This window comes from Solanum lycopersicum, chromosome 8, assembly GCF_036512215.1.
Source record: "Solanum lycopersicum chromosome 8, SLM_r2.1".
NCBI lineage: Eukaryota > Viridiplantae > Streptophyta > Magnoliopsida > Solanales > Solanaceae > Solanum > Solanum lycopersicum.
Genome location: NC_090807.1, coordinates 65017344 through 65044583, shown reverse-complemented (window position 1 = coordinate 65044583; position 27240 = coordinate 65017344). Strand labels below are relative to the sequence as shown.

The window sequence follows — 27240 nt, the reverse complement described above, 5'->3', positions numbered from 1 at the left end:
CATCTTTCCTTGAATGTTGGAATGTGGTCCTTCTCGAGTCTAAAAGGGTCTTGAGCCTTCTTGCACACTCTCTATGCTTTCTTATGAATCAAGATATGAATTCATGACAACTTTAATTTGACCTTTATAATATGTTTTTGTTTAATTAATTTTGTAAACTCAAGAAAATATTGTCAAGAGACCTAAGAAAACATACTTTATGTATTTATTCTTGATGTGTACAAACTTTATAGAAAACTTTGAATCAATTTTCATAGAGCACAAAAGACAGAATCATCATGCGGAATACAACACTCTACAGACACATTTTAATATTACTCATAGAGTGTTGGATTGGATAATCTTGGAGTTGGGATAGCCACCAGAGGCATTTTCTTCTTCAGAACAATCCCAAACATCTCTGTAAGGTCTAAATTCTCCCCTTCAGACATTGTCCAGTTGAAAGAATGAATGAGTGATGCCAGTAAAAACATGAACATCCTCTCTGCCATGGCTATCCCCGCACACATTCTTCTGCCAGAACCAAATGGGAAATAGTTCAAATCATTTCCACTATAATCACATTTATTGTCCAAAAATTTTTCTGGATGGAACTCAGTTGGATTTTCACATATAGAAGGATCTCTGTGAATAGCCCATACGTTTACGAAAACACAAGATCCTTTAGGAACAGTGTATCCTCCAACAATACCTGCCTCACTAGGAAAATGAGGAACCAAAAGTGGAAGTACTGGATGTAGGCGCAAGACTTCTTTCATAACTGCATAGAAATATGGTAACTGTTGAATATGAGACTCTTCCACTATGTTATCTTTTCCCACGACTGTATCTACTTCTTGTAATTTTCTCAGGATATCTCGTTTGTTCATAATTTCAGCCATGGCAAACTCAACCGTGTTGGAGGTCGTAGCAGTTCCACCGACAACCATATCCTGTTCACAGTATTTGTGAAGTTATTATCATGTACAACATTTTTTAATTTGTAGAACTGTACATATATATAGGTGTTCAGTTCAAGGTTCTCAATTAAGTCTGAATTAAGCTTTACATAATATTTGATGCTAAATGACTCTTTTCTTAGTACAGTCCAATAACAAGTTAGCAAACAACAGTTCAGACATCTAATGGAAACAATCAAAATGCGCACCGATAAAACATACCATAAGTAAGGCTTTGAGTTCAGTCATAGACAGAGGCATTTTGGAATCTGCTTCATCTTTCAACTTCAGCAAAACTTGCAAAAAGTCCTTGCTTTCTTGACCAACACCAGCTCCCATCTCAGTATTTCCATCCATTTTCTGTCTTTGATCAATCATGCTCTCAAATATCGTATCAAATCTCTTTGCCAACACTTTCATCTTCTTTGTAACACCCTGCAAATCGAACCAGTCCAAGCAAATCGGAAACATTTGGAGTACCTAACAGCTCAGTATTCCATACACAACATGCCTAAACTCTGCCCCAAGATTAGCTCTTTCCTCACCCTTCACTGTGCCACCCCATAACATGCTTGTAATCACGTTAAACATAGTCAAGAACATCTTTTCACCAACATTCACAGGCAATCCGGCCTGACTATAGAAGTAATTGATTCTGTCTAAGCTCCTTTTTCCTTAGTGCATAAACAGAATCTAAAGCAGAACCACCAAGCATATCACGAACACAAACAGTTCTCAACATACGCCATTTCGGTCCAAAAGGATTCCAAACCGCCATATGACATTTCTCTTCCAGCAGCAGGCACATCTCTGTAAGCAAATATGGTATCTTGTTCCTTAAGAACTTCGCGAGCTAAGGCAGGCGAAGTAATAATAATGCCAAGTTTTATACCAAGCCAGAGTCTACAAATGGGGCCATAAGTTTGGGAAAGAGAAGCAAAATAGGTGCGAAGTTGAGGTTCAACAGAATGGAGATTACCTAGTAAAGGTAAAGCTTTAGGCCCCGGTGGCAACGGGGGTTGTCCCTTTTTTGACTTGTTAGTGAAAAGCCAAAGAAACCATCGTAAACCTATAATACCAAGAACATAGGATAAAAATGCACCTTTTTTGCTCAATATTTGATTCTTGCCAGGGAAATGAGAAAGAATCAAACAGAGGTTTGGAGAATTTGAGAGACATTGTTTGAGCCTAAGAAGGAAATGGAAATTGGCAGAACCAATGTAGTGGGAAGCTCAAGGCTTTTTTGATTCAAGAAAGTTTTCTTCCTTTGTCAAAGATTTGGCAGCCATATATATTTAAATTTGGCAGCCATGAATGTTGAGATTTTGCACCCATAAAAGTTGAGATTTGGCAGCTATAATATAATTGATATATTTGGCAGTTAATAACCCAGATGGCCACTCAACTAATACTTCTTCTCATTCAACTTACCGTTTTAGTTTTTACCTCAAAGTCTTAGATTTTTTTCACAGAATTTCTAAAATCAAGTCACTCAACTATTGAGTTTTCATTTAGAAAGTCACCTAATTAATTTAAATAATTTTTTCATTAAATTTTGTTGAAATGCAAATTTTGAGTTAAACTAATGAAAAATAATTGTTGAAATGCCCCAAACATCATTATGAATGACATCAAAAACACTTGCAAAACAACTATCAAAATTAGGAAAAGGCTGAGTTTTATTTTTGCAAAACTTGCATGTGTAAGACAATCAAAGGTAGTTACTTAAAATTGATTTTTATTTCTCAAACAACCGAAAATTCCATAAATGGAACAAAACATTAGAACTTGGATGCCCTAGATGCTTATGCCAAACTTAGTCTTACTAGCTAGTTGTAGAAGTACAAACAAAAATAAAACACGAGGAATGAAAGAGTGTATGGGAAACAATCTTCCAACTTAAGGTCACTTCGCAATTATCATCTCCGACATGTGATTCTTTCATATCTTTCTTCACTTCGAATGTAGCCTAGTTGGAATCATGATTTTGCCATAACACCTTAACGAAGGCTATATCCACAGAGTCACCTATCAATTCTGAATTGTCTTAAGCCTTTCTTGAATATTATTACCTTTTTCTCGGGCTTCATGAACAAAATTGGGCCAATCAGCTGTACTCTACTCGGTTTGAACCAACCTATGGGCGATCTACATTGTTGTCTGTACAAAGGTCGCACACAACCATTTAGATGCTCGTCGGATAGCTGTTGTTCTTATTGAACTTTATCAACAGAAGGTGATCATCCCATTTACCTCATAAATCCATTAGATAAGATCGTAACATATCATCAAGCATTTGAATGGTCCTTCTGCTTGCACGTCTATCAGCTGGTGGAAAAATCATGCTAAGATTAACAAGTGTGCCCAAGCCTTTCTGGAACGACTGCTAGAAGTGAGTGGCGTACTGTACACCTCAGAAATGATCACCTCCGGATGCCATCTGGAACACAGAAACGACCATTGTGAACGAGGAAACTGTCAGCAGAAGAATAACTTGATTAGGTATTATAACTTGTGTTGAGAAGATTTCGGGAAGAAATAGAATCAAATACTGGGGATACAATCATTCAGGCAGACTGAGTTGCAGCTTTCATATTCTTGATGTGTATCAACTTTATAGAAACCATTGAATTAGTTAGAAATGGATCCAAGGATCCAAATTACAGGGAACGCGTCTCCATATATAATTCATCGTACAAAAGAGAGAAGTATAATCACTACAAACACATTTCAATAGTTATATAAAAAACACTAGCAAAAGGTAGGAAACAGGAGATAGCAAACCTCAATGAGAATAATTACAACCATATGTGCTCATTAAAACCATACTTTTATGGATACCTTACACCACAAATTAAAATATACAGATTTATCAATAAGCATATAATAATTACTGCAGTACTGATATATGTTATTGTCCATTTGGATAGAGCAACATGTTTTATTTTACTCATAGAGTGTTGGATTGGATAATCTTGGAGTAGGTATAGCCACCAGAGGCATCTTCTTCTTCAGAACAATCCCAAACTTCTCTGTGAGGTCTAATGTCTCTCCTTCAGGCAATTTCCAGTCGAAAGAATGCACGAGTGAAGCCAGTGAATACATGAACATCCTCTCTGCCATGCCTATCCCCGCACAGATTCTTCTGCCAGAACCAAATGGGAAATAGTTGAAATCATTTCCACTATAATCCCACTTATTGTCCAAAAATCTCTCTGGACGGAACTCAGTTGGATTTTCCCATATAGAAGGATCTCGCTGTATAGCCCATACATTTATAAATACACGAGATCCTTCAGGAATAGTGTATCCTCCAACAGTGACTGTCTCACTAGGACAATGTGGCACCAAGAGTGGAAGAGCTGGATGTAAACGCAAGGCTTCTTTCATAACTGCATAGAAATATGGCAACTGTTGAATATGAGACTCTTCCACTATGTTATCTTTTCCCACGACTGTATCTAGTTCTTGTTGTAATTTCCTCAAGATATCTCGTTTGTTCATAATCTCAGCCATGGCAAACTCAACTACGTTGGCGGTAGTGTCAGTTCCACCAACAACCATATCCTGTTCATGGTATTCGTAAAGTTATTATCATGTACAACAATTTTTTATTTGTACAACTGTATATAGGTGTTCAGCTTAAGGTTCTCACTTTAGTCTTCACATATTTTTGATATGATTAAAGCCTATATATTGTTTGATGCTAAATGACTCTTTCCTTAGTGCAGTCCAATAAATAGTTAGCAACCAACAGTTCAGTCATCTAATGGAAACAATCAAAATCGCATATACTGGAAGTAACAGATCATACCATGAGTAAGGCTTTGAGTTCAATCATAGTCAGAGGCATTTTGGAATCTGCTTCATCTTTCAACTTGAGCAAAACTTGCAAAAAATCCTTGCTTTCTTGACCAACACCAGCTCCCATCTCAGAATTTCTATCCATTTTCTGTCTTTGATCAATCATGCTCTCAAATATCGCATCAAATCTCTTTGCCAACACTTTCATCTTCTTTGTAACACCCTGCAAATCGAACCACTCCAAGCCCGGATAAAAATCAGAAACATTTGGAGTACCTAACAGCTCAGTCATTTCATTCACAACATGCCTAAACTCTGCCCCAAGATTAGCTCTTTCCTCACCCTTCACTGTAGCACCCCATAACATGCTTGTAATCACATTAAGAATAGTCAAGAACATCTGTTCACCAACATTCACAGGCGATCCTGCCTTGTTATAGAAGTAATTGATTGTCTGTCTAAGCTCCTTTTTCCTTAATGCATAAACAGAATCTAAAGTAGAAGAACTAAGCATATCACGAACACAAACCTTCCTCAACATACGCCATTTGGGTCCATAAGGAGTCCAAGTTATGTCATTGCCACCATATGTAGCTTCTCTACCAGCAGCAGGGACATCTCTGTTAGCAAAAATGGTATCTTGATCCTTAAGAACCTCACGAGCTAATTCAGGAGAAGTAATAATAATCCCAATTTTTTTACCAAGCCAGAGTCTACATATGGGGCCATACGTTTGGGAAAGAGATGCAAAATAGGTATGAAGTTGAGGTTCAAGAGAATGAAGATTACCTATCAAGGGCAAAGCTTTAGGGCCTGGTGGCAACCCCTTGTTTGACTTTCTGATGAAAAACCATAGTAAAGCTAAAACACCAAGAAAACAGGATAAAAACACACCCTTTTGCTCAACAGTGAGTTCTTGAAGGGGCCATGGAAAAAAATCATCAAAAAGGGATTTGATAGACATTGTTAGAGGGATATGAAACAAGTGATGGAAAGCTTGAAGCTTTTGCAGGACTTAAAAAGAGAATTGATATTTCGCAAGAAGACAAAAAGAAGTTCAGCATTAAATCTCATCATGGTCCAGTCGGTCAAAATTAATGGAGGAGTATTTGTTTACGTATTTTTTATTGGTTGAAGTCCAAAATCAAATCCTTATGGATCAAAAATTGTTAAATTGAAAATATCTAACTAATTTGGTTATTCATTTAGTGCTAATGGAATTATTTAAACTTAGTAGTTTTGATTTAATTTTTTTTATTTTTAAATATATATATATATAAATAATATCTTTCTATTTTTAAAAAAATATATGAAAAAAATAATTTTAAATCCAATAAATCAAATATCTATGTTAAAGAATGACAAAAGTCTCACATCGGTGATTAATGAGATGGGTGGATTCTTTATAAGGCTCGGGCAATCCTCCTCCTTTTAAGCTAGCTTTTGGGGTGTGAATTAGGCCTAAGACCTAACTTCACAATCTATACTACATTTTTGAATCCTATGGGCAGAGGCCAAACTTATTGGTAAACCACATATATTGTTCCTCCTTTATTATTGATGTTCGAATGTTGTCTATATACCATTCCTTGTCCTTACTTTATTTTACTGTTCGTTTTTTAAATTCAGAGAGTAAAATAAAAAATTGAGTCTCGAATCATCTTCTAAAAATTCTTTTATTCTCTATTTATAGAGAAGAAGTGAAATAAAATCCAAATTTTGGACAACTACTATGTGTCTCCTTTATTTCAGTACGTCATTAATTTAATATTATTTTTATTCTATGTAATTAACATATTATTTTTCATATAAGGCTATTAATTAAATTTCTAATATTGTTAGCTTTAATTAAATTTATATAATGTTTTTTTTAAAAAAAAAATCACCATCATTAAGAGTTGTTTATACTTTTTATAAAGTTTTTCAATTATTTTTAATTATCCCCCTCGTATTAAGTTTCTATGGCACACTAATACAATAGAAAAATCAATATTTGAGATAGATTGAATGTAACATTCACATGCATAAATGAATGAGTATTTTATGGCAATTCAATTTTAGGATAATCTTCTGGAAAGTTAATATTGAAAAGTTATAAACGAAAATTAGAACAAATGAATACTAATTAGTAATAATTGATACGATAAAGTAAATGAATACAAGTGATATTAAAGCGAATAAATATATATACCATCTTTGTTGCTACTTGCTTGTATACACCACTGTACTATATCACATATCTTGACTTAGTTGCATTTGTTGTGCGAGCAAATACAGCTGTAACATGATTTTATTTGTTGTGTAAACGAATATATTGATACATATTACATTTGTTGGGCAAACAAATATAATAGCTATACTCATTTCACAAACGAATATATTGAATATAATCGTCTGACCATCAAATTTTGCTATGAATGATAATTACGGTAACTATTGTTTCATTTGATAATTAGCATCCACACTGGGCAAAGGAATGAGATGTATCGGTATCGTTTCGGTTCGTTCCGGTTTGATTGCCTAGGGGACATCTCGAACCGAAACACGGAACGGAACGAAACCGAGGTTTGATACCGGTGTACTGGTACCAGTTTATTCTGGTCTGGTTCCGATTAATTAATTTATATTATATATTTATAAATTATAATTTAAATTTTATATTATTAATAAATATTACCTGTTGCCAATCTGTGTTAAGAAAATCAGAAATTACTGGTTGTAATAAATCATTCAGAAACACGAAGTAACTGAGATTTTTAGAACCAGTAAATAAGATGAACAGAAATTTATTTGTAAAAAAATAATTTAATCTGTAAAACTTATCAGAATGTTGAATACTCTTTTATTTCTCTTTTTAGGAAGAAAATCAAGTCCACTGAATTCACAGTGTCCCCTTAAGGAAATTATTCCCCTCTAGTATCCGAGGTTTGATTTGGAATATAACCTCCCAGGGTAAAATGATCTTAATCAGTAGAGTATAGATACCAAAAACTCTACTGTCAGCGAATCAATTCCACAGCAGGAAAGTACACGAAGAAATATATGATTTTTAAGAAGAAGGAAGATCAGAAAATTCGTTAGAAAATATTCTGAATACTGAATGGTATTTATAGGCAAGAATAATATATTCTGAAAGGTTGCTACCCTTTCAGAATTGACACGACCATTAATGAAAGGTTGCAAACTTTCAAATGGAATTGACTGTTCCTGAAAGTTGCAACCTTTCAGAACAGTCATGGCGGGAAATTTTGAATATAACGGAATTTAAAACGGGTCACTCGCGCGGATCCGAGTCGGGTCGGGTTAACTAAAAAGTTGAAAACATTTCGGTTAAATTCTGTTATCAACTGATTTATTGAAAATAATTTTTGGCCATTTAAATTAATTAATAAATAATTAAAAATAAATTTTGTCCAAAAAATTATCTCTCGATCGATCATTTGCCAAAGTCGAAGCCGAAGTCGAAGCAAGCGACGACGGCGCGAGGGGTCCCTCTTTTCAACCCTTTTAACAATTAATAGGAGTGTTTATTTATTTAAACTCTACTATTTTCATTTCCATTACCGATGAGGGACTATTGCCTTTTTCAATAAAGCATTAGAGGACTTTTCAAGTTCCCAACCTTTCAAGTTCTAAACTTTTCAAATTCCTCTCCTTCCCTCTATTTCCCATCAATTCTTGCTACATACCCAACATTACCCAAGTAACCCAATTATTCCCATTTAGTATGATATTCGAGACTTAGTTGAAACAGAACCATTCCTAAAAGGTGGTTGCATAAACTATGCACTCTACTAGTAGTTGTAAATTGAAATTGTAATTTATCATACAAATTTAAGTAAATTAAATTGATATTTTTTTAATTTGTGTAATTGTTTTATCCTTATTTTTATTTAATTTTTTAAAATTATAAATTTAATTTATTTAAATTACAATTTATAAATATTACTCATAAATTATAATATATTAATAAATAATAAGTAATAACTTATAAACTTCAAAAGATTTAAATCTTGAAAACTTAATTAGACTTAACTTGCAAACTTAATAAGTAAAATTTTTATAAAAAAAAATATCTTTAAAATAACTTAAGTAAAAAATTACATTATAAATTTAAAAACTATTAATTAAAACTTAGAAAAATAAAAAAACATTCATATTTTCGTAATTCAAAAAAAAATCTTTTTTTTGAAATAACTAGATGTGTCATCCCATTTATCCCATTTCGGTCCATTACAGTTCCATCTCGATATAAAGTAGGACGGGATGGACCGAGTATCCGTCCCGGTAATTCCGGTCCATTCATCTCGGTACCAATCAACGAATTGATCAACTCGTCCCGTTTCGATCCGGTACCGATTCGTTCTGATCCGGTGATTCCATTTCGATCCGTTGCCCAATCTTACATCCACACTATAGTGATTTTCCTCTTGTTTAATCTGTCTTGACATAGATTATTTCAATACTATAATGTTAAGTCAATCAATTTTGATATGTTCAAATTCAATCTAAAAATAACCCGTCGATTTATTAATCAAACTAACATTACTCTCAACTACCTACCTAGTAGAATAGGGGCTATACTCTCAATGTCATTTGTTGTAGATAAAGATTGGTATGCACTTTACTTCCACTAATTTTGTCCAAAAAAGTCTTAGCTACATTAGTTTAGATGACTCTGATCAACGTGTAAATTATGCTACCAAAAGTATTTTTTGTCCTTTTGTATTATGAAGTCATTATAAGGTGTACGCAAGCATCATTAATATCACATAATTTCTTTTTATTTATCTTAATTTGTTGGATAAAGATGTCTGATATTGACTATTAATAATATCAAACCCTTTGTTAAATTAAATTTGAACGAATCAAAATGAATTGAGTTTATAATAGATGAATCATTAATCCGACCTAATCGGTCTTATTCTTATAAAATTTTTAGGTTATCTTTTCACTAATAAATAAATAAGTAAAAATAAAAGATTCAAGTTCATGACATGTATTGTTCCTTTTGGGCTTAGACCTATTAGCTATGCACCCCATTTCAAGCCTCAAATTAAAAGTGTGTGTATCATACGAACGTGAGTTATAATTTTAACTTATTTAAAAAACATTCACCTTTTTCCCTCATTCTGACGTGAAATTTACCTAAGGTACTAGGTGCACTTTATTTTCAAAAATTGTCAGCATATAAATCTATCAATCCTGCGTAATCCACACCCCCATTAGTTTGCCCTCCATTAGAAGTGTCACAAAAGTCAATTAATATGCTTAATCAAATATTACAAAAACTAAAAGTTAGCACGCGCATATATGAATATATATATATATATATATATATATATATATATATAAAATAAAGAATTAAATGTGATACAAATCCATAAATTTATGTAATAATAATCTTAATCTTATGATAATTATCACTAATTAATTAGGTTCCACAACTAGCTAGCAAGAGTAGCATCAAGGAAATGTGATCATCAAATTTAGACTTTAGTCGAAAGATGACATAATTAACTTTATTACTCTATTCTAGCTGCTAGTGCCTTAAGTTTAATAGCTCCATCGTGCATCATATTTTATTTTTTCTTCAAAATATCCTACATTCAACTGTCGACAAATACATTATTGAGGAATTAACTTATCTAATACATATGATCCGATCAAACTTATTTATCAATATGATCGATATATATTTATTCACTAATTCTATTTATTATATGTATGTTGCTAGATTATACCTAAATATACAAATTTTATATATTTGTGTATATGTTCACTAATTTGTACGTGGAGTAGTTCCTCTATTATGTCCTATTTTCAGAAAATAAAATCGTGACCAACTCTAAAGCTACTCAACTGATTAAAATTAACATCAAACAGTTTTCAGAGTATACTTTTAAATTCCCAGAAAGAAAGAATATCTATGAGTGTTTCGCTAAATAAGTTGGTCGAATTAGTTTATGTTTGTTAAATGATAGAAGTGTTTATAAATCAAACTCAGTTAAATATCATAAGTTTTTCATTTTCACGAATCTACTATTATTTGTAACTTATTATAAGCATTTTTTATTTGACCAATAGTTTATCATTTTATTTCCAATATCTTTTGCAATCTCCTAATATACTTTTCCTAACACATAAACTCCTAATTATTTTTCTATTCTATCACCATCTTACGTTCTTTTTATATATAAATATTAAGGACTTTTCATCCATTTAAACAGAAAAAAAAACACAAATGTTTATCAACGTATCTTACTAAACACACCAACTATTTACTATCAATTTCAACTTTTCTTTTTAACATTTTTCAAACCACCTGTCAAAACCCAAAAGAAAGAAAGAGAAGTGGGGAAATGGAGAAATTATAAAGAAGATACACAAAAAGTAAAAGCATCATTAATTATAATTTATAATCTCCTCATAATAATATACAAAAGATAATTTCTTATAATATACATATATGAATCCCTCCAATAATTTGCCTTATGAAGTCTCCATCCTTGGCATAGGGAAATAGCACTAACATCACTACTATACAATATATTCACACAAATTATATATTATTATTATTGTTATTAATATTATTATTATTTTCTTTGGGGCTTTTTTTTTTCTATCATGATTGGTTCATTCGACTGGTTGGTTGGTAGGTTGTCCAAAATTAAACCACTAAATTAAAAGTAAGGCTTCAACTTGGATTCTTCGAGAATTTTCTAAGTACAAGTACTAATAAAATGTGTACAATACAAACAAAATATAACACATGATACCTTTGTAAACATGCATGTAATTGTGAAGAGAAAAAAAAACTAAATTTAATATTCTTTGGTTATAATGTCCCATTCATGACTAATTTTGATAAATCATTTTTTGTTCTCCATGTCATATTTAGTGTTAAAGACCTCCAATTCAACATCATTGAAGCAATTATCAAAACCAAAGTCATGGATCCCAAAGTCTTGACAATCCAATAGCCAATTGAAATTTTCGTCGTCCCACGATGATGTTACGTTGTTGTTGTTGATGATGATATTGTCGAAACTTTTTACTGAAAGTTCCCAAGATGAATCGATAAGAGGAGGAGCATCATTAGATTCCAGTAGGCTGTTAAGGAGTGGATCATTTTCGTTAAACGTGTCAAGAACAAGCTTTGATTCATTACAAGAGTTTTCAGACGAAGAAGCAGAAGAAGATGAGGTAGATGAATTTTCTAATTCCGAAGAAGTGGCTGCTGCAGTAACGCTTGTACTCTCCGGTACAACCACTACCAGCTGATGATCATTATTTTTATTTTGATCAGATTCTGAGATAATTTGATCAATTGGATTTTCTTCTTTTTTGAGTGGTTCATGTGTGACAGGATCAATCCCCATTTTGAGAAGCTTTTTCTTAATATGCGTGTTCCAGTGATTTTTTATCTCATTATCAGTCCTTCCCGGTAATCTTGCAGCAATTTTAGACCACCTAATAAAAATAAATTAATAATATGATCAACAAAGATTTTGTCCCTACCAAATAAATTAATCACATTCAATTATTGTGACAAAAAAGTTTATGCATAGAATGGAGACAAAATTAAAGCAAGATAAAGGAAAAAGAATCAAGTATTAATTATTTTTAAGTCCACTTCAAGAAGACATGAAATTGATTTTGATAAGATAAATAAACACTTCTTTTTGAAGCCGGAATATTTAATATTATAGGTAGTACATTACTTGATAATGTAGGATTAATCATGAATGATTAAAGTAAATAAACAAAGTGATCAAGAAGCTTCATTCCCAAAATTAAAATTGAGGCACAGAAATATAGAATTATTTAATCAGAAATCATGGGATAAGATAGGTTGTTAGTTTACTTCTTTTTTTCACAAAAAGTCTTGCACTTTAAAAAGAAAACTAATAAAACTTTTGAAATAGTAACATTTATTTCAAGTTCAATCATAACTCCAAGAAAATAAACTTTTCCTTTTTGCCTTTTTTTCTGACTCTATATATATATATATATATATATATATATGTATATATATATATATATATATATGAAAAAGAACATGTAACCCAAGAGAGAGTCGAGACAAAGTGATAAAAAGCCTAAAAATAAACCACTAAAACTCATAAGCTTGATTCGAACTGAGAGGATCAAATCAACTAATGTTCGATATGTTAAAATATATAAGATTTATATATTTAAAAACTATGTAAACAAGATACTATATGTCATAATAGTTAGAAAAAATATTCTAAAATAATCATGATCAACAAAAATATCCTTTGACTGTATCTAATAGTAGTAATTGACAAAAACAAAATAATTAAAACAAACAGAGTAATTTGTGTTAGTCACAGGCCATTTGTATGACTACAGATCGTAGTGAAAGTTAATTTGTTCCCAAATAAGAAAAATATGATATTCTTTTGGGAAAGAAATCAAACATAACAATACGTAACGACACACAAATATAGACAGAAAAAATACCTATTCCCAAGACGAGCATGGAGATCAATGACCAATTTCTCCTCAGCTTCACTAAGAAGTCCTCTTTTTAAGTCTGGTCGAAGATAATTAGTCCATCTTAAACGACAACTCTTACCACAACGCCTAAGACCAGCAAGTTTAGGCACAGCACGCCAACAACATTGTCCATTTGTAAGAATAAAATTTATGAGTTTTTTGTCTTCCTCAGCTGTCCATGGACCTTTTTTCACTCCAAGTTTGTCACAACAAGGTTGTCTTCCCATCCCTATTATTATACTAACACACACAAAAATAAATAAATCTAGTGTTTGCTAGAAAATTTGCACTTCTACCCACCTATATATATATGATGATGATTATATCCACCAACTTCCAACTTTTGTTGTAAACTTTATTAGACACATATATTTCATTTTTATGAAAGTGTTATGGGGTATATATATATATATATAGTGAGAGAGAATGTAAGATTCCATGACCCACTCAATGGCTTGTGACAACTACTCATGAACTACAATTCCTTTTATGGTGTTATCAACTCCACCTAAGAGAGTGTGATAGTGAATGATAGATGACCCAAACATCAAGCTAAAATTTCAAGAATTCCCCCACCCATTTTTTTTTTTTTTTGGTATTTGATATTCACTGACTCGACTGATTTAATTAAACTCATATCACATATTTGATATATGATATTTACTGACTGAAGTGGTTTAATTAAACTATCTCATATGTTTGATATTTGATGTTCGGTGACGCTATTCATTCAGACTCGTATCACATATCTGGTATTTAATTCACTGACTCAACTGGTTCAGAGTCGTATTTCATATCTGATATTTGGTACTTACTAACTCGACTGATTCCAATTCGAGTCACATATCTGCTATTTGATGTTCACATACTCGGCTGGTTCAGACTAGTGTCACATAATTTCGTATTTAATATTCACTGACTCAACTGGTTCAGATTTGTGTTACATATTTGGTATTTAATATTTACTGACTTGGCTGATTCAGATTTGTGTCACATATCTAAGGAAATGTTCTATATCTGTATATCTTTATCTAAAAATTACAGAAGGATTTTATTCGTCCTACCATAATCCGTATCGATATTCATCTTTTTTTTTCATGGACCATCTTGCCCCCACAATATTAAAGATTTGTTCTTTTCTTTTTCTTGTTTCTTTTTTTTAAACTTTTTTTTTTCTTCCCATTTTCATACACTATCTTCACTGTAATTGCACGCTTACGTTACCATGTTGTCATCAATACGTTTAATGCACCTTTCAAAACATGGGAAGTAATCTCATAATATGTTTAGTTGTTTACCATCATATCTTTAATTGTCGGCTTAATTACTCCAATCGTCCGATTAGTTTATCTTAATTAATCCAATCGTCCAATTAGTTTACTTTTGATGAGTTGTCAAATCATCCAAAAAAAAATGTAAAAAATTTATCATCGTTTTTAATTAAAATATTAAAATCTTGAATTCGAATCATATGAGGTGTTAAAATGAGTTTTATGGCTTAGAATAAGTGAGAAAGAGTTTAGATATAACATGATCACAATATATTTTTTTTTTGTGACACATCTATTTTTTTTACACGCCCGCCCATATATATACACTTCAAATATGAGAAAGTTTTTACTGATATTAATTAATTATTGTTACTTAAAAATCATTTTTGATATAGTATTAGTCTTTTATTATGTAAAGTAAGGATAATTTTAACCCAATTACATGAATTTACGGGCGTAATTTATCAAAACTATTAACTAAGGACATAAATTTTGAATAATGCTTGGACTTTTTTTTAATTATAAGATTACACAAGAAAATTGTCGTTATAGTCTGTGTAAAACTGTATCCCACTTTCTTGCCAGTGCATCATTTTCGTTTTTTAACCTTGTTCAATGGACAATAATATCATTCTCTTTATTTATTGATAGCCAAAAGAATTTATGAAAGTACTCTTGGATATGCCGATAAAATTTTCAATTATCTTATAATTTAAGAAAAGAATAATGTTTAACTTTGTATAGTAACTTGCAAGATTAAATAAGTGTGTAAGAATTTACAAAACAAACATGAAACCTTTCATTTTTTTTATAACTATGGAGGGTAAAATTCTTTGCAGACGACTTAAATAGTTAATAGGAATTGTAAGTGGTAAAATGATTTTACTGTAAAGATATCTACTCAGACTCAGTCCTTTATGGCTCCATTTAAATAAAAAAACTAATACTAAAATTTTTTAATCATTTTTAAAAAAGGAATTGATCGTCAAAAAAATCCATAGCTAACATGATTTTCTGATAATGTGTTGTTAATATCCAATAATTAAATAGAATTAACGATGACTTTTTATTATTTAGCAATAAAAAGTTTTTATCTTTTATTATTCAAGACAAGAAACGTATTTTCATTTGTTTCATGTATTTAGTTTTTATTATTCTTCCTTTTGGTCTAAGTTCTATAGTTATATATGTTTATTTTCACATTTTTTAACTTAACATGATGAGGCATATTGCGTACTAGGAAGCTATTTTAGTCATACAAAGATGGTGGAATGTCAATATCTTGTCCCCCAGATATGATTTTGTGGCTTGAACACAACTTTGAAGTTATTTTCAAGTATTTTAGGAGTAAATTAAATGACCGTCGACATAATTGAAATTCCTCCGCCCATAAATAGATATCTGAAGTTTGTTTTGTGAAAAAAAATTATATTAATATGAAGTTCGAGTTTTGTAAATGAAAAAATTATATTGAAAATGTTACTTTCTAAATAGACCCTACAATATGCGAATAACACAGATATCGATCACTAAAACGAGAAAAAAACACGAAAATTTAGTGTAAAACATACGAAAAAATAAGTTCAAAATTAAATTCTTTCTGCTTGTTCCTAGTACCTCAAAAAATTAATTACTACTATATTAAGAATTCTTGTTGAGAGAAAGGACTAATTAAGGGTAGTCCAGTACCTTAATTAAGCTTTCACTGTGCACGAGAGCCAGGTTAAGAAAAATTTAAAATTACATTAAATATATTTTGTATGAAACTTATCGTATATTCTGCGAGGGTATGATTCTCTACAATTTAAAGAAAAATAGTATATTAAGATAGTAAATTAAGTCTCATTTCATTACTTTGTCATCTCCATATTCATCTCGTCAAGTCATTGACTCTAATAACGAGCTAAAATAGCTCAAACATACACTTACATGATATAATATCTTATATTTTTACACCTAATGTATGATTTTCCAACAATTAAGACGAAATTTTATTCACACGTCCAATAAAGATACAAATGTCACTGAACCCATGCTTACAAGCCATATGTTAAATCACCACGAAACAAGTACAAATTAAACTTGTCATTACATCAATTAATTTTCGTGCATATATTATAAATCCTAACTTGCTATAAACATAACACGTGGTTAAAAATAAATATTGTGGAAAATGAACAATATATATGATACGTACCTTAATTAATCAAAGTAATTAACATAAATAAATAGCCATATAACCACATGCAGATTTAGAGGTGTCTTAATAAGAAGATTGACACCACGAAAATTGCTAAATACTTCACACAAAAACAACTTTAATTTATGTCTTAAAGAAACAATTAATGAAATCAAAGAGTACGTAATGATCAATTACGAGTAATATATATTTGACAGGTAACATAGGCGAAATCAGGATTTTTAACAAGGGGTTCAAAATCTGTAGAAATAAATAGCCGAAGAGAGTTCGATATATACTATATATACCTACGAACTTATTTTAACCATATATAAATAATATAATATTCCGTCGAAGAGAGTTCGGATGAACCCCTTCATACCAGATAGCTCCGGCCTGAGTTAGGCAATGACATTGTTAGTCTCAAATTAATCTTGTTTCCCTAATAGAGATCAGTTCCAGATTATTCCATTGCAATTATTGATTACTCTAATTAATTGGATTGAAAATAAATTAATTAAACAGAAAATAATTTGGTTTAAGAGATCTTATCCATCATCCATTCTGTTGTTATATTATATTAATTATACAATAGTAAATATTTTTGGGTACTAGTACGTGTCGTAAAAGAGAGATAGCTTGAACAAAGGTTTATTCTCTTCATTTTGTATTGTGTAACATATAATTGTTAATTAGGCACAAATAATGTATTATTCCATTTCGAGTTGTTGAGTTCGAGTTTAAATCTCATTTTTTAATTTATTTTGTGATTTTAATTAATATATTGTGTAAAAAATTAAAATTAAAGAATTGTTAAAAAGGAAAAACATATTTATTTTAAAACACGCTAAAAAAAATACGACATACAAATTGAAACAGAAAATATAGGAGATATTAAACTATACAGATGAGACGTTTATAATAGTGACAATATACTTTTCATTTAGTGTTGTCAAAAATTAGTGTAATCACATTTAGAGTCACTAAAGATTTAATTAATTAATTGAGTAACATTTATATACATAAAGTATTGATTATAAATACTCATATTTATTTTATATTAAGGTTAAATTTTTTTAATTAGTAGCAATTTCATATATAATGAGATCAGCAGCAGTAGTACAGGAGGACAGGTAAAAGCCCAAAATTTTGGTGTTTGACTTTCAGCTCTTAACTAAAATGACTAATGTTTCAAAGTTGACGTACGTACGTTATTTCTTCAAACTTATTTCTTAATATATATCCTCTTGCTATTAGAAAAAAATAGATGGTTTCAAAATTTGAATTCGATTAATTTTTTTTCGATAAAATTGATTGATTAGGATAAAGTAGTATTTTTTAGAAATCATACACACGACATTTTGAAGCATATGATTGGTTTCAGAATTTGAATTTAATTTTTAAATTTATTAAAAGTAGGATTATAAAAAAAATAGATACGAGATAATTTTAAAATTTGAATTAACCGGATTGAATCTTTAAATTTGTTATATTACTTTTTTTGTTTCAGCTTTATTTGGTCTTTTCTCATTTTAGCATAAAGTTTAACAAGATAAACAAGAATTTTAAATTTTATAATCTTAAATTAAAAATAATTACCTTTTTAATCTCGTGATTCTTAAATATATTTTATAAATTAAAATTTTAAAAGTTACTAAACGAAAAAATAGTCATTTTTTGCAAACAAAAAAATCCCAATTCCCAACAACACGTGGCAGATGACTTATGAAATTAGCTACCAATTTTATTATTTGCTACACAATTTTTGTATATCGTCAATAACTAATTTCTTAATAATATGCATGCATCTGATATAGTTTTCCTTGTACACTTTCCCCCTTAAAAGAAACACTAATTAAAAATAATTATATTATATTATATTATTATACTATACATGGACGTCACCATCAAATACACCTACTATTATCATGTGTAATCTTACAACAAAATAAAAATAATCAAACACTTATATATATTTCACAAATTTGCATTTATCAAGATTGATTTAACTCTTTCCACGTATACGTTGGAGTTTATAGAAATTGGATATTGATTAATGAGCACAAACGTGAACCATTAAGCAAAATTAAAATAAATATTGAATTTGCACTTAATAGTGAAAAAATAAAGAACAAATTAATGACCCAATTATTTGGAAACAACTAGAGGTGGAAAATAAATATGTACTTTGACTCAAACTTAATGGATCCAAAGCGGGTCAAATTCAGGGGCGAATCTATAGTATCAAATGCGGATTTTTAAAAATTGAGTATCTTTCGTATAAACGTTGTATGCAAAAAAAAAAATACTAATTGGATCAAGTCATTTTTGTAATGTAATGAGTCATTACTTGTTTAAACCTTTTCTTACTTTTTGCTTTAATATTGTCATGAGATATTTCATGTGGGAGAAGAAAAAGGAATTGCATATATAAATGTGGAATTACTTAACTCTTTCTATATGTCACTTAAAAAGAGTGTCAAATAGGAGTGTGGATTGAGTTAAACTTGAAAATACTAAAATGGATTGAATTAAATGAGCGTAATATTGATACAGTTAAATGTTATTTGGGCTAAAGTGGATTGAGTTAAAATAAGCTAAAAACTGAATCATCACTTAAGTACCTAATAAAACTTGTGCTTTTATATTATGACGATAAAAATATATCAAATACAAAAAGTATTTTACAAATATATATATATATATATATATATATAGTGTGTGTGTGTGTGTAAGATCATTGTTAAAGCATTAATTTGACAGATGAAACTTATATTTAAAGTGAAAGAAAAGTTAAGATCATGATTAGTGTTATTTAGTTCATCTGAACATCACAACTAAATTATGTTTCATTGTTAATTACTTTATAATCCCCTCTAATCCAATGCAACATTACATCATTATGGTTTAAGCACCATCTTAAAGAGACTAATTATCTAACTAATTGCAACCGCAAAATGTGGCTGTAAATATTTATTTAATTTCCAATTGTATTCGATATCCACTGTTGTTGGATTACACAACAAGATCAAGCAAAACTTAATCAACATTAACAACTAAAGCTAATGATGTCATTTATATGTAATACATACATCATTAAACCAAATAAAATACTCTCCAAGTCTTAATTAACATGTTAATGTTATTGTTTTTTTTTAGTTGTTTTTCTTTTTAATTTTTTTTTGAAGGGTGTAAGCCCACTTCAAAATTTCTCAAGTAAGGGCCAGATTAAAGTAAATAGTATAAGCTTTTTGATGATTAATTATAGTGCGCTTTACAAAGTTATTGTTTCACCCATTAATCGACAGATTAAAGTTTATCAAATTCATCATAATTATGCTTTCCTGTAAACCTCTTTAAAGACTCACACAATCAATAAGGGACAAGTATATTTATTTAACACTACCCTTGATGGCATCAACAAGTAAACCAATAAAGTGAAATTCGAAGAGCTAGGATAAAATATAAGCAGACCATATCCTACTCAATAGTGTATTCATAATTTTCATTCAGGAGTTCAAATAATTAAAAATAAAATCATACAGTCCTTAAGAATCGAATCAAGATATTGGGTTTACATTTTGAATGGAAGTCCTCTAGTCCCTCTAGATTCACCCCTTAAAATAGAGAGTTGTTTCTGGTAAACCTTTAAAAACGCTACTCTAACATCCTTGATGACATTTATGAAAATTGACATGACTACTAAATACTAAAGTTACTTTCATTACATTAACTCTTAACTAATTTGGTCATCCAAAATACAGTTTTCTTCAACCTTATACTCAATCAAACACTACAATATGTATAAAATAAAAAATATAAGGACTTGTAATTTTTACACAATATTTGGTCACTGTCACACCCTTTCAAATTAATCATCATTTTGCTAAAAGAAACATGAAGTCATAGGTAGGTAGGATAAGTAGAATCCATTGAATTTGGGTCTAATTTAACTGTGTGGATTGGTTAATGGTCACTCTCACTCTTCCTTGAAATTTGGCGGTTGAATGGAAGTACAACTGAATCTTTGAAATGAGGTGCTCTTGTTGGATGAAGTTTCACCTAACCAATGCCTTACTCGAAATTCAAATTCATGCTATCAACATTTGCTTGGTGCTCTGATTAGATCTAAATTACGTCATGTAAAGTCCATAAGAAATATGAATACTCTCCCTATCAAAACTGAGAATATTTACTTGAAAAGCTTGGACGACTAGGTGACCAGGTTAGACTCTGAGACTCGCCAATGTATCTACCCCAATATATGGCTACTCGCCCATGAAATAAATTTCATCCAAAGCTGATCATCACATCAGCAACCACTGAAATTAGACAAGCTAAAACGGCTAAAAGATGCAGATAGAAAGCAGTTTTTGCATACCAAAACATCAGTCACCAGAAGGAAAAATAGTTGATACACATAACAATAACAAATCTATAAGAAAAGAAGACAGCTATAGTTTGAACCTAAACTTGGATTAGACACAATCTTGGAGAATGACTTTATACTCGATAAAAACAAGCTTACGGTAAACAACATGTTCTCTATCAAACTCTAGAAATTCCTACGGACAAAATCCCAAAAGCTCTCAATTATTTCCAGCAAACTTGCCCATCATTTTTGCAATAATAGGAGCAATCTTAGGATTTCCTTGATGCTTGGCCAAATTAGCTGGGTTCTTCATCACTGCAAAATACCAGGCCACATTCAGTAAGCGGACAAAGAAACTAGTGTCTCTCAAAACATCTATAGTATGTGCAACATTAAGTCTACAGGGATGTGATTTTCCAAATCTATGCAAGTTACTATAGGCAATTTATCAGCAATTATGTTCTAATCTTGCTAGAAACAATATATATAATCCTAGCTATACTTTAGCACAACTGTCAATCTTCTTCTGCTTTACTCAAATAATGGAAAAGTACCAAGTCTATTTACTCTTTCAAAAGCTTAGTGAGAAAAAGAACAAGCAAAGACATGGAGAGAATATGTTTACATACTCCTAGCCAAATTTATTTTGTTTGTCTGTAATTAATAGCATACTTGACTATTTGTTGTTGCAATTAATTAGATATCCATATAGGAGATACAGAACAATCAAGCAGCTTGTGGACAGGTACTATCAAGTGGCATATATGTACTAAGGTAACACTGAAGAAAAAATTTATTGGAGGTGCTCAATTTTTTAACTAGAACAAAAAGGCGATGTTTCTAATAACTTCCACCGATTGGACTGGTAGCTAATAAGCTGGTGATAGCATCAATTTCCCTTACCATGTTTATACCGTGTTGATACTTGCATGTGGTTTTTAATCATCAGACACTAACAAGCATGATAAGGAGATGTTCCAAAATATAAAGCATATACATTTGTCATTCAACAGATTGATATGTTGCAAAGATATTGTGAACTTTAGAGCAGAGCACATAGTAAATATATGTGATAATTGATAATTATCTTCAAGTGAAACAGCTGGATCACTTGTCAAGAAATGAAATGTCTTAATTATCAAAGCAAAATAGACAGGCTAAGAGGTGAGGACAAAAAGGAAAGTACCATCTTGCAGTGCAGCCATGACATCTGGATCCTTGAATGCCGCCATTAATTCAGGGTCCTGCTCCAGCCAAACAAAAAGGAAATTTTAATCTCCTTGCAATGGACAAAAAATGACTTAAAAGAATCATATTCTACAAAAAACTATACAAGATTTTTCTTTTTTATTTGAAATTAGTCTTCACCTAAGATAATACCTTTGTTCAAACATTTATATTAAGACCATAATTTGTTTCAAAGTAAACATACAAAAGTAGATTTACTTACATTCAGTATTTTGCTGTAGTCCATGTTACCGGGCATTCCTCCAGGTGCAGCCCCAGGCATGCCTCCGGGCATTCCTCCAGGTGCAGACCCAGGCATACCCCCTGGAAAGCCTCCGGGCATGCCACCTGGAAAGCCTCCAGGCATGCCACCAGGAAAACCTCCGGGCATGCCACCAGGAAATCCGGGCATGCCACCAGGAAAGCCTCCGGGCATGCCACCAGGAAAGCCTCCGGGCATGCCACCAGCTCTCCTACTTGATGATTCTTCTTGCTTCTTGGCCTTTTCATAAGCAGCCTGAGATGTAAGGCATAACCAAATATTAACATGCAGAAAAGATCACACACGAGCATAAAACCAAATAAGTAACTAAGGGTTACCTGAGCTTCAGCCTTTCTTCGTTGTCTCTCACGCTCAATCTTTCTATCTTCTCGTTCTTTGCGCAACCTATCATATTTCCTGCGGTGTTCTTCAATTCTATGTGCATTGGGCTCAACCTGTGACAGACAACGCATAATCACTTGCAAAAAGTGAAAATTGCCCCTTCAACAAGATATTCAGGGGGCTGATAGTACCACCATAAATTTTTTATACAAAGAAAAGGCCACCAAGCACTACAACTTAATCACGTAGATGTTATGAGATATATCACAGGAAGCAACCTTCTTAAGCACAGCACTTATTTCCTCATCATAGTCCAGTTTCGAAGCCACATGAAGATCCTTAGCAGCTGCCTCCCACTGTCCCAGCATGGCTCTGGCAATGCCACGAGATTTGTAACCTTTAGCAGAATCTGGATTCAACTGCAAGAACAGCCCAGAGTCCATGATATATTGAACACAAAATTGGTCCAATTTTTCTTTTTCCATTGTGATGCAGGACAAAAGAAAACATCTTTTTCCTAAAATCTTGCTATCTACTTTTTCAATTGTTCCTAATATTTATACACTGTTTGCCAGAAGCATTTAACCAGGGGTCAAAACAAGAATGATTTCTATAGCTACCCACATTTAGACATTCAAAACAGGAAAATGAAGAACAATTTGGGAAGACTATAATATATTCAACCACATGCCCAAAATGGATTAACTAGGAAGCATGCAAATCTAATGCCTACATGACTCCATGTCTGCCTCAAGAATGGAAGAGCACGTAAAGAAGATATGTCTGATAAATTATTCAGGGTATCTTCCATATAAAGCCCAGAAGAAATATTACTCAGTCAACGACATTCTCTTAATATTTTACTTGATGAAGTCATCCACTGCAATTATTGAAGGAACTTATCAAAAACTAATTGTATAATTAGAAATGTATACAGAATAGAGACAACATCAGGTAAGCAAATCTGAGAGCAAGAACAACCTCCAATGCTGCAGTTGCATCTCGTATGGCAGCGTTTGGCTTCTTCATCTTGATATAAACACTAGCTGTGTAAGACAAAAAGAAAAAACAGTGATTCGTTGAATGCAAATGAATACTCTAATTACAAAAAAAACAACATCAATAAATCCACTTTGAAAGCATTTGGTAAACGTACCTCTAGTAGCATACATAATTGCTGATTTAGGATTGAGGAGAACTGCCTTTGTAAGATGCTCAATTGCATCTTCTAACTTACCTGATAAACACCAACAACAAAAGTGAGAGGGATCATGCCACTGATTTTGCAAACATGAAGACAGGCATGCCAATATATAGGCATTGAACAACGTCACCTTCAGAAATTGCTTCCATGGCCTCAGCTTTGGACTCCTGAGAAGCATCACGGCTTTCTTCAGTCACCTCCACAGAAGGGTCTCCCATCTAGAAAAAACAGATTTGAAATGTTAAAAATAAACATGAACCTTCAAAATCCAAAACAGAAAAAATGTCAAACAAGTCGGATGGCAAACCTTCTGTGGCTCATCATTGTCAGGTTCCACAGTGTCACTCTCATCAAGCTCAATATCAGATTCAATTATCTCAGGCTCCTCCTCTTCTTCAGCTGTCTCTTTGATATTAGCATCATTCTCATCATCATCCATCTCATCATCACTCGCATCCACCACATGGGACTTCTGCATAGAAAACGTTAGATCAATAGACAATAAAAATCCAGGGAGGGGTGTATAACTTTCCGATTACCTCATATTTAATGAGAAACCACGGAGTATACTAATAAATTAACTAAAGAAACCATATAAAGTTGAAACATGCAGGTAATTTAAGGAAACCCATAATCAGATCAGTTGATGAATCATCTGCATCTCAACCCCATGCTAGTTGTGTTCTGCATCTAAAGATATTCAGTCTATTCAACCCCATTTTACTGCAGTAACAGTCAGTAATTTGCCTTCCAAGGCATATCAGAAGTTTAATAAACCTCACACTTGCCTATGTGGAGCTAAATAAGTCTAACAACTGAGCATTACTTCCCAACCATTTTGAATCTCTTGCTTCTATAATATACTAATTCTTAATTCCTTGAGACCGCAGAATTTTTTAAACAACTTGCTTTCATATGATAGGACTAAATTGTTCGGAAAAATAATTGGACATGTTCAGTAGTATCCAAATATCCAAACACACGATTTTAAGAGTCATCGATCCTTTTTTTGGGGGTGGGTGTTGGGGGTTGGAGGGGGAGCTGTTTCCCATCTAGTGTCCGGTACACACATTGGAGTCCGACTAATCCGTATTCGTGCTGAGTAGGTTCCCATTCAGGGTTAGTGCTCCTGCCAAGGATTTTTCCATACCTAGGCCTCGAACCCGAGGAGGTTGGGCTTTGGATTGATCCAAGAACAACTTTTTTGTGCAACCTAGTGTATATTCATAGATGATATTAAATGAAGCTCTTTAATCTTTGACCTAGAAGATTTTAATTACCCTAACTCTATTCCAAATCACATGAGTAGTCGTTAGACATAAATAAGAGACATCCCTGGTATATATATATATATATATATATATATATATATATATATATATATATATATAGTGATTTGAGCGTTTCTTTTATTAGTTTTAACAATAATAAACTTCCGGTTAAGGGAGGATAACCACAAAAAATTATATTAAGATTCCCTATTGGTGATTGTACAGAAACTTTACTCATCAGAAACAACAATCTTTTATTTACTTATTTTCAACCGTGGTGTCCAAACCAACTTGCCCTCACCTCAGACTAATTCCACGAGCTACAAGCCACCTCCCACCCGCAACAAGTACAAGGTAACTAATGGGGGAAGAAATCACCAACAAGTACAAGGTAACTAATGGGGAAGAAATCAACTAGTATTTTTTAATTGTGCTGGGATTTGAACCTCAGACCCTCATTATTTTCAACCCACGTCATTGACCATTACATCACACTACTTCTAAGTAAGAAGATAATGAAGCAAGGAAAATACCTCTTTGTAATCGCCGGTGTCGTAAGCAGCCGAAGGAAGTTTAGCACCGAGACTGCGAAAACAAAAAAATCAAACAAATGAATCGACATTAAGTTCACTCATCCAAAACTACAGTAACTGAAAGCAAAGTAGCGATCCATCATCCATTCATATGTTCATAATAGCATAAGATCATGGAAAAAAACAAAAAATACTGTTCTCAAATGGAATTAAACAGCGTACTTACTTCTCAATGTAGTCACGGAAAAATGAAAGAGAAGGATCGGAGAGAATGGAAGGATTGGATTTGCACTGTTCAACGAATTGCTTCAGTTGATTCAACTTCATCGGGTCCATAGCTTTTTCCGATTACCTTCAAATACGATTACTACAGATTCAAAAAATTTTGAAATTGTAGAAACTGTAAACCCTAGCTTTTGGTAGTGAGGCGAGGAAAATGGAAGGGGACTGGAGCTGACTAGGTTCTTCTAGTAGCTTCTATTACTGGATAAACTCTTTGTTCCGTTTTATTTGCTTTATTATATTTTCATTTATAAGTCGATTATAATTACGATCAAATATATTGCTTAAGTATTCCATTTTAAAAATTTCATAGAAAAATGGTAAACAAATTATCAAATGTGTGTGCGCTTTTATTTGAACTATTAACAAATTATTTCTTTTTTCTATTTTAAAATACCATTGTCATGTATGTAGAGAGTATGTATTAATAAATAATTAGTAATTAATATGTAAGCAACTTGTATATTTAATAATTTAGATATAAAATTCAAAAATTAAAATACTTTTATGAGCATTTTAAATTTTAAATTTTAGCCTTTCACTTTAAATATTATAGTGATCTAAAAAAAAATATCAAATATAACCCATAAAGAATTTTTGATAGACTTCTTAGAGAATTGCTTTAAAATTATTTTTAAATAATAAATTTAAGAAATCACTTTAAAGGGAGTTAGTGTTATAAAACAAACACCCCGCACTTTCAACTTGAAAGTTGTGAGTTCGAGTCACCAAGGATCGTCTTCTGCCCAATGCAGTACCCCTCGTTTTTTGGTTCCCATTGGGTTTACCTTGTTCACAGGTCGACCCCATGGCAGCAAGAAAAGGTGATCTTGTGCTATATACTCCGGTGATATCTTTCCTACCGAGACACGCAAACTCCCATCGTGTCCCAGATCACATTCCGTGAATCGAAAGGGGAAGCCTACTCATCTATCAGCTCCTCTCGTAGATCGGTGCGGTTTTACGAAGCGTCTAAGCACAGTTCATGATAGAAAAAAGAAGGGAGCTATTAGGGAGGAGGAAACAACATCC

The 27240-nt window shown here is 31.9% G+C and overlaps 3 protein-coding genes and 1 pseudogene across 4 annotated transcripts; all 4 read right to left on the bottom strand.

Moving 5' to 3' along the window:
• Positions 1-156: 156 nt before the first annotated feature.
• On the bottom strand, positions 157-3399 carry LOC112940056 (flavonoid 3'-monooxygenase CYP75B137-like; annotated as a pseudogene).
• Positions 3400-3652: 253 nt separating this feature from the next.
• On the bottom strand, positions 3653-5938 carry CYP706C2 (cytochrome P450 706C2). Its single transcript, XM_004245673.5, has 2 exons — positions 4753-5938; positions 3653-4505 (listed from the first exon to the last, which is right to left on the bottom strand). Exons 1-2 carry the CDS (start codon positions 5704-5706, stop codon positions 3885-3887), a joined length of 1575 nt encoding a protein of 524 aa, XP_004245721.1. The 5' UTR covers positions 5707-5938; the 3' UTR covers positions 3653-3884.
• A 5487-nt stretch (positions 5939-11425) lies between these two features.
• LOC101268127 (MYB-like transcription factor ODO1) lies at positions 11426-13727 on the bottom strand. The gene is made up of 2 exons (XM_004245674.5): positions 13230-13727; positions 11426-12215 (listed from the first exon to the last, which is right to left on the bottom strand). The coding sequence occupies exons 1-2, from the start codon at positions 13490-13492 to the stop codon at positions 11615-11617; spliced, it is 864 nt and encodes a 287-aa protein (XP_004245722.1). The 5' UTR covers positions 13493-13727; the 3' UTR covers positions 11426-11614.
• A 7344-nt stretch (positions 13728-21071) lies between these two features.
• Positions 21072-26469, bottom strand: LOC101268416 (FAM10 family protein At4g22670). Of its 2 annotated transcripts, none has more exons than XM_004245675.5 (11): positions 26153-26469; positions 25927-25978; positions 24430-24594; positions 24253-24340; positions 24075-24155; positions 23900-23964; positions 23197-23337; positions 22915-23031; positions 22538-22831; positions 22274-22331; positions 21072-21402 (listed from the first exon to the last, which is right to left on the bottom strand). In XM_004245675.5, the coding sequence occupies exons 1-11, from the start codon at positions 26260-26262 to the stop codon at positions 21305-21307; spliced, it is 1269 nt and encodes a 422-aa protein (XP_004245723.2). In that variant the 5' UTR covers positions 26263-26469; the 3' UTR covers positions 21072-21304. The 2 variants fall into 2 exon arrangements, with proteins under 2 accessions (XP_004245723.2, XP_010325464.2); XM_010327162.4 differs by having other exon boundaries at positions 24430-24591; positions 26153-26465.
• Positions 26470-27240: the final 771 nt, after the last annotated feature.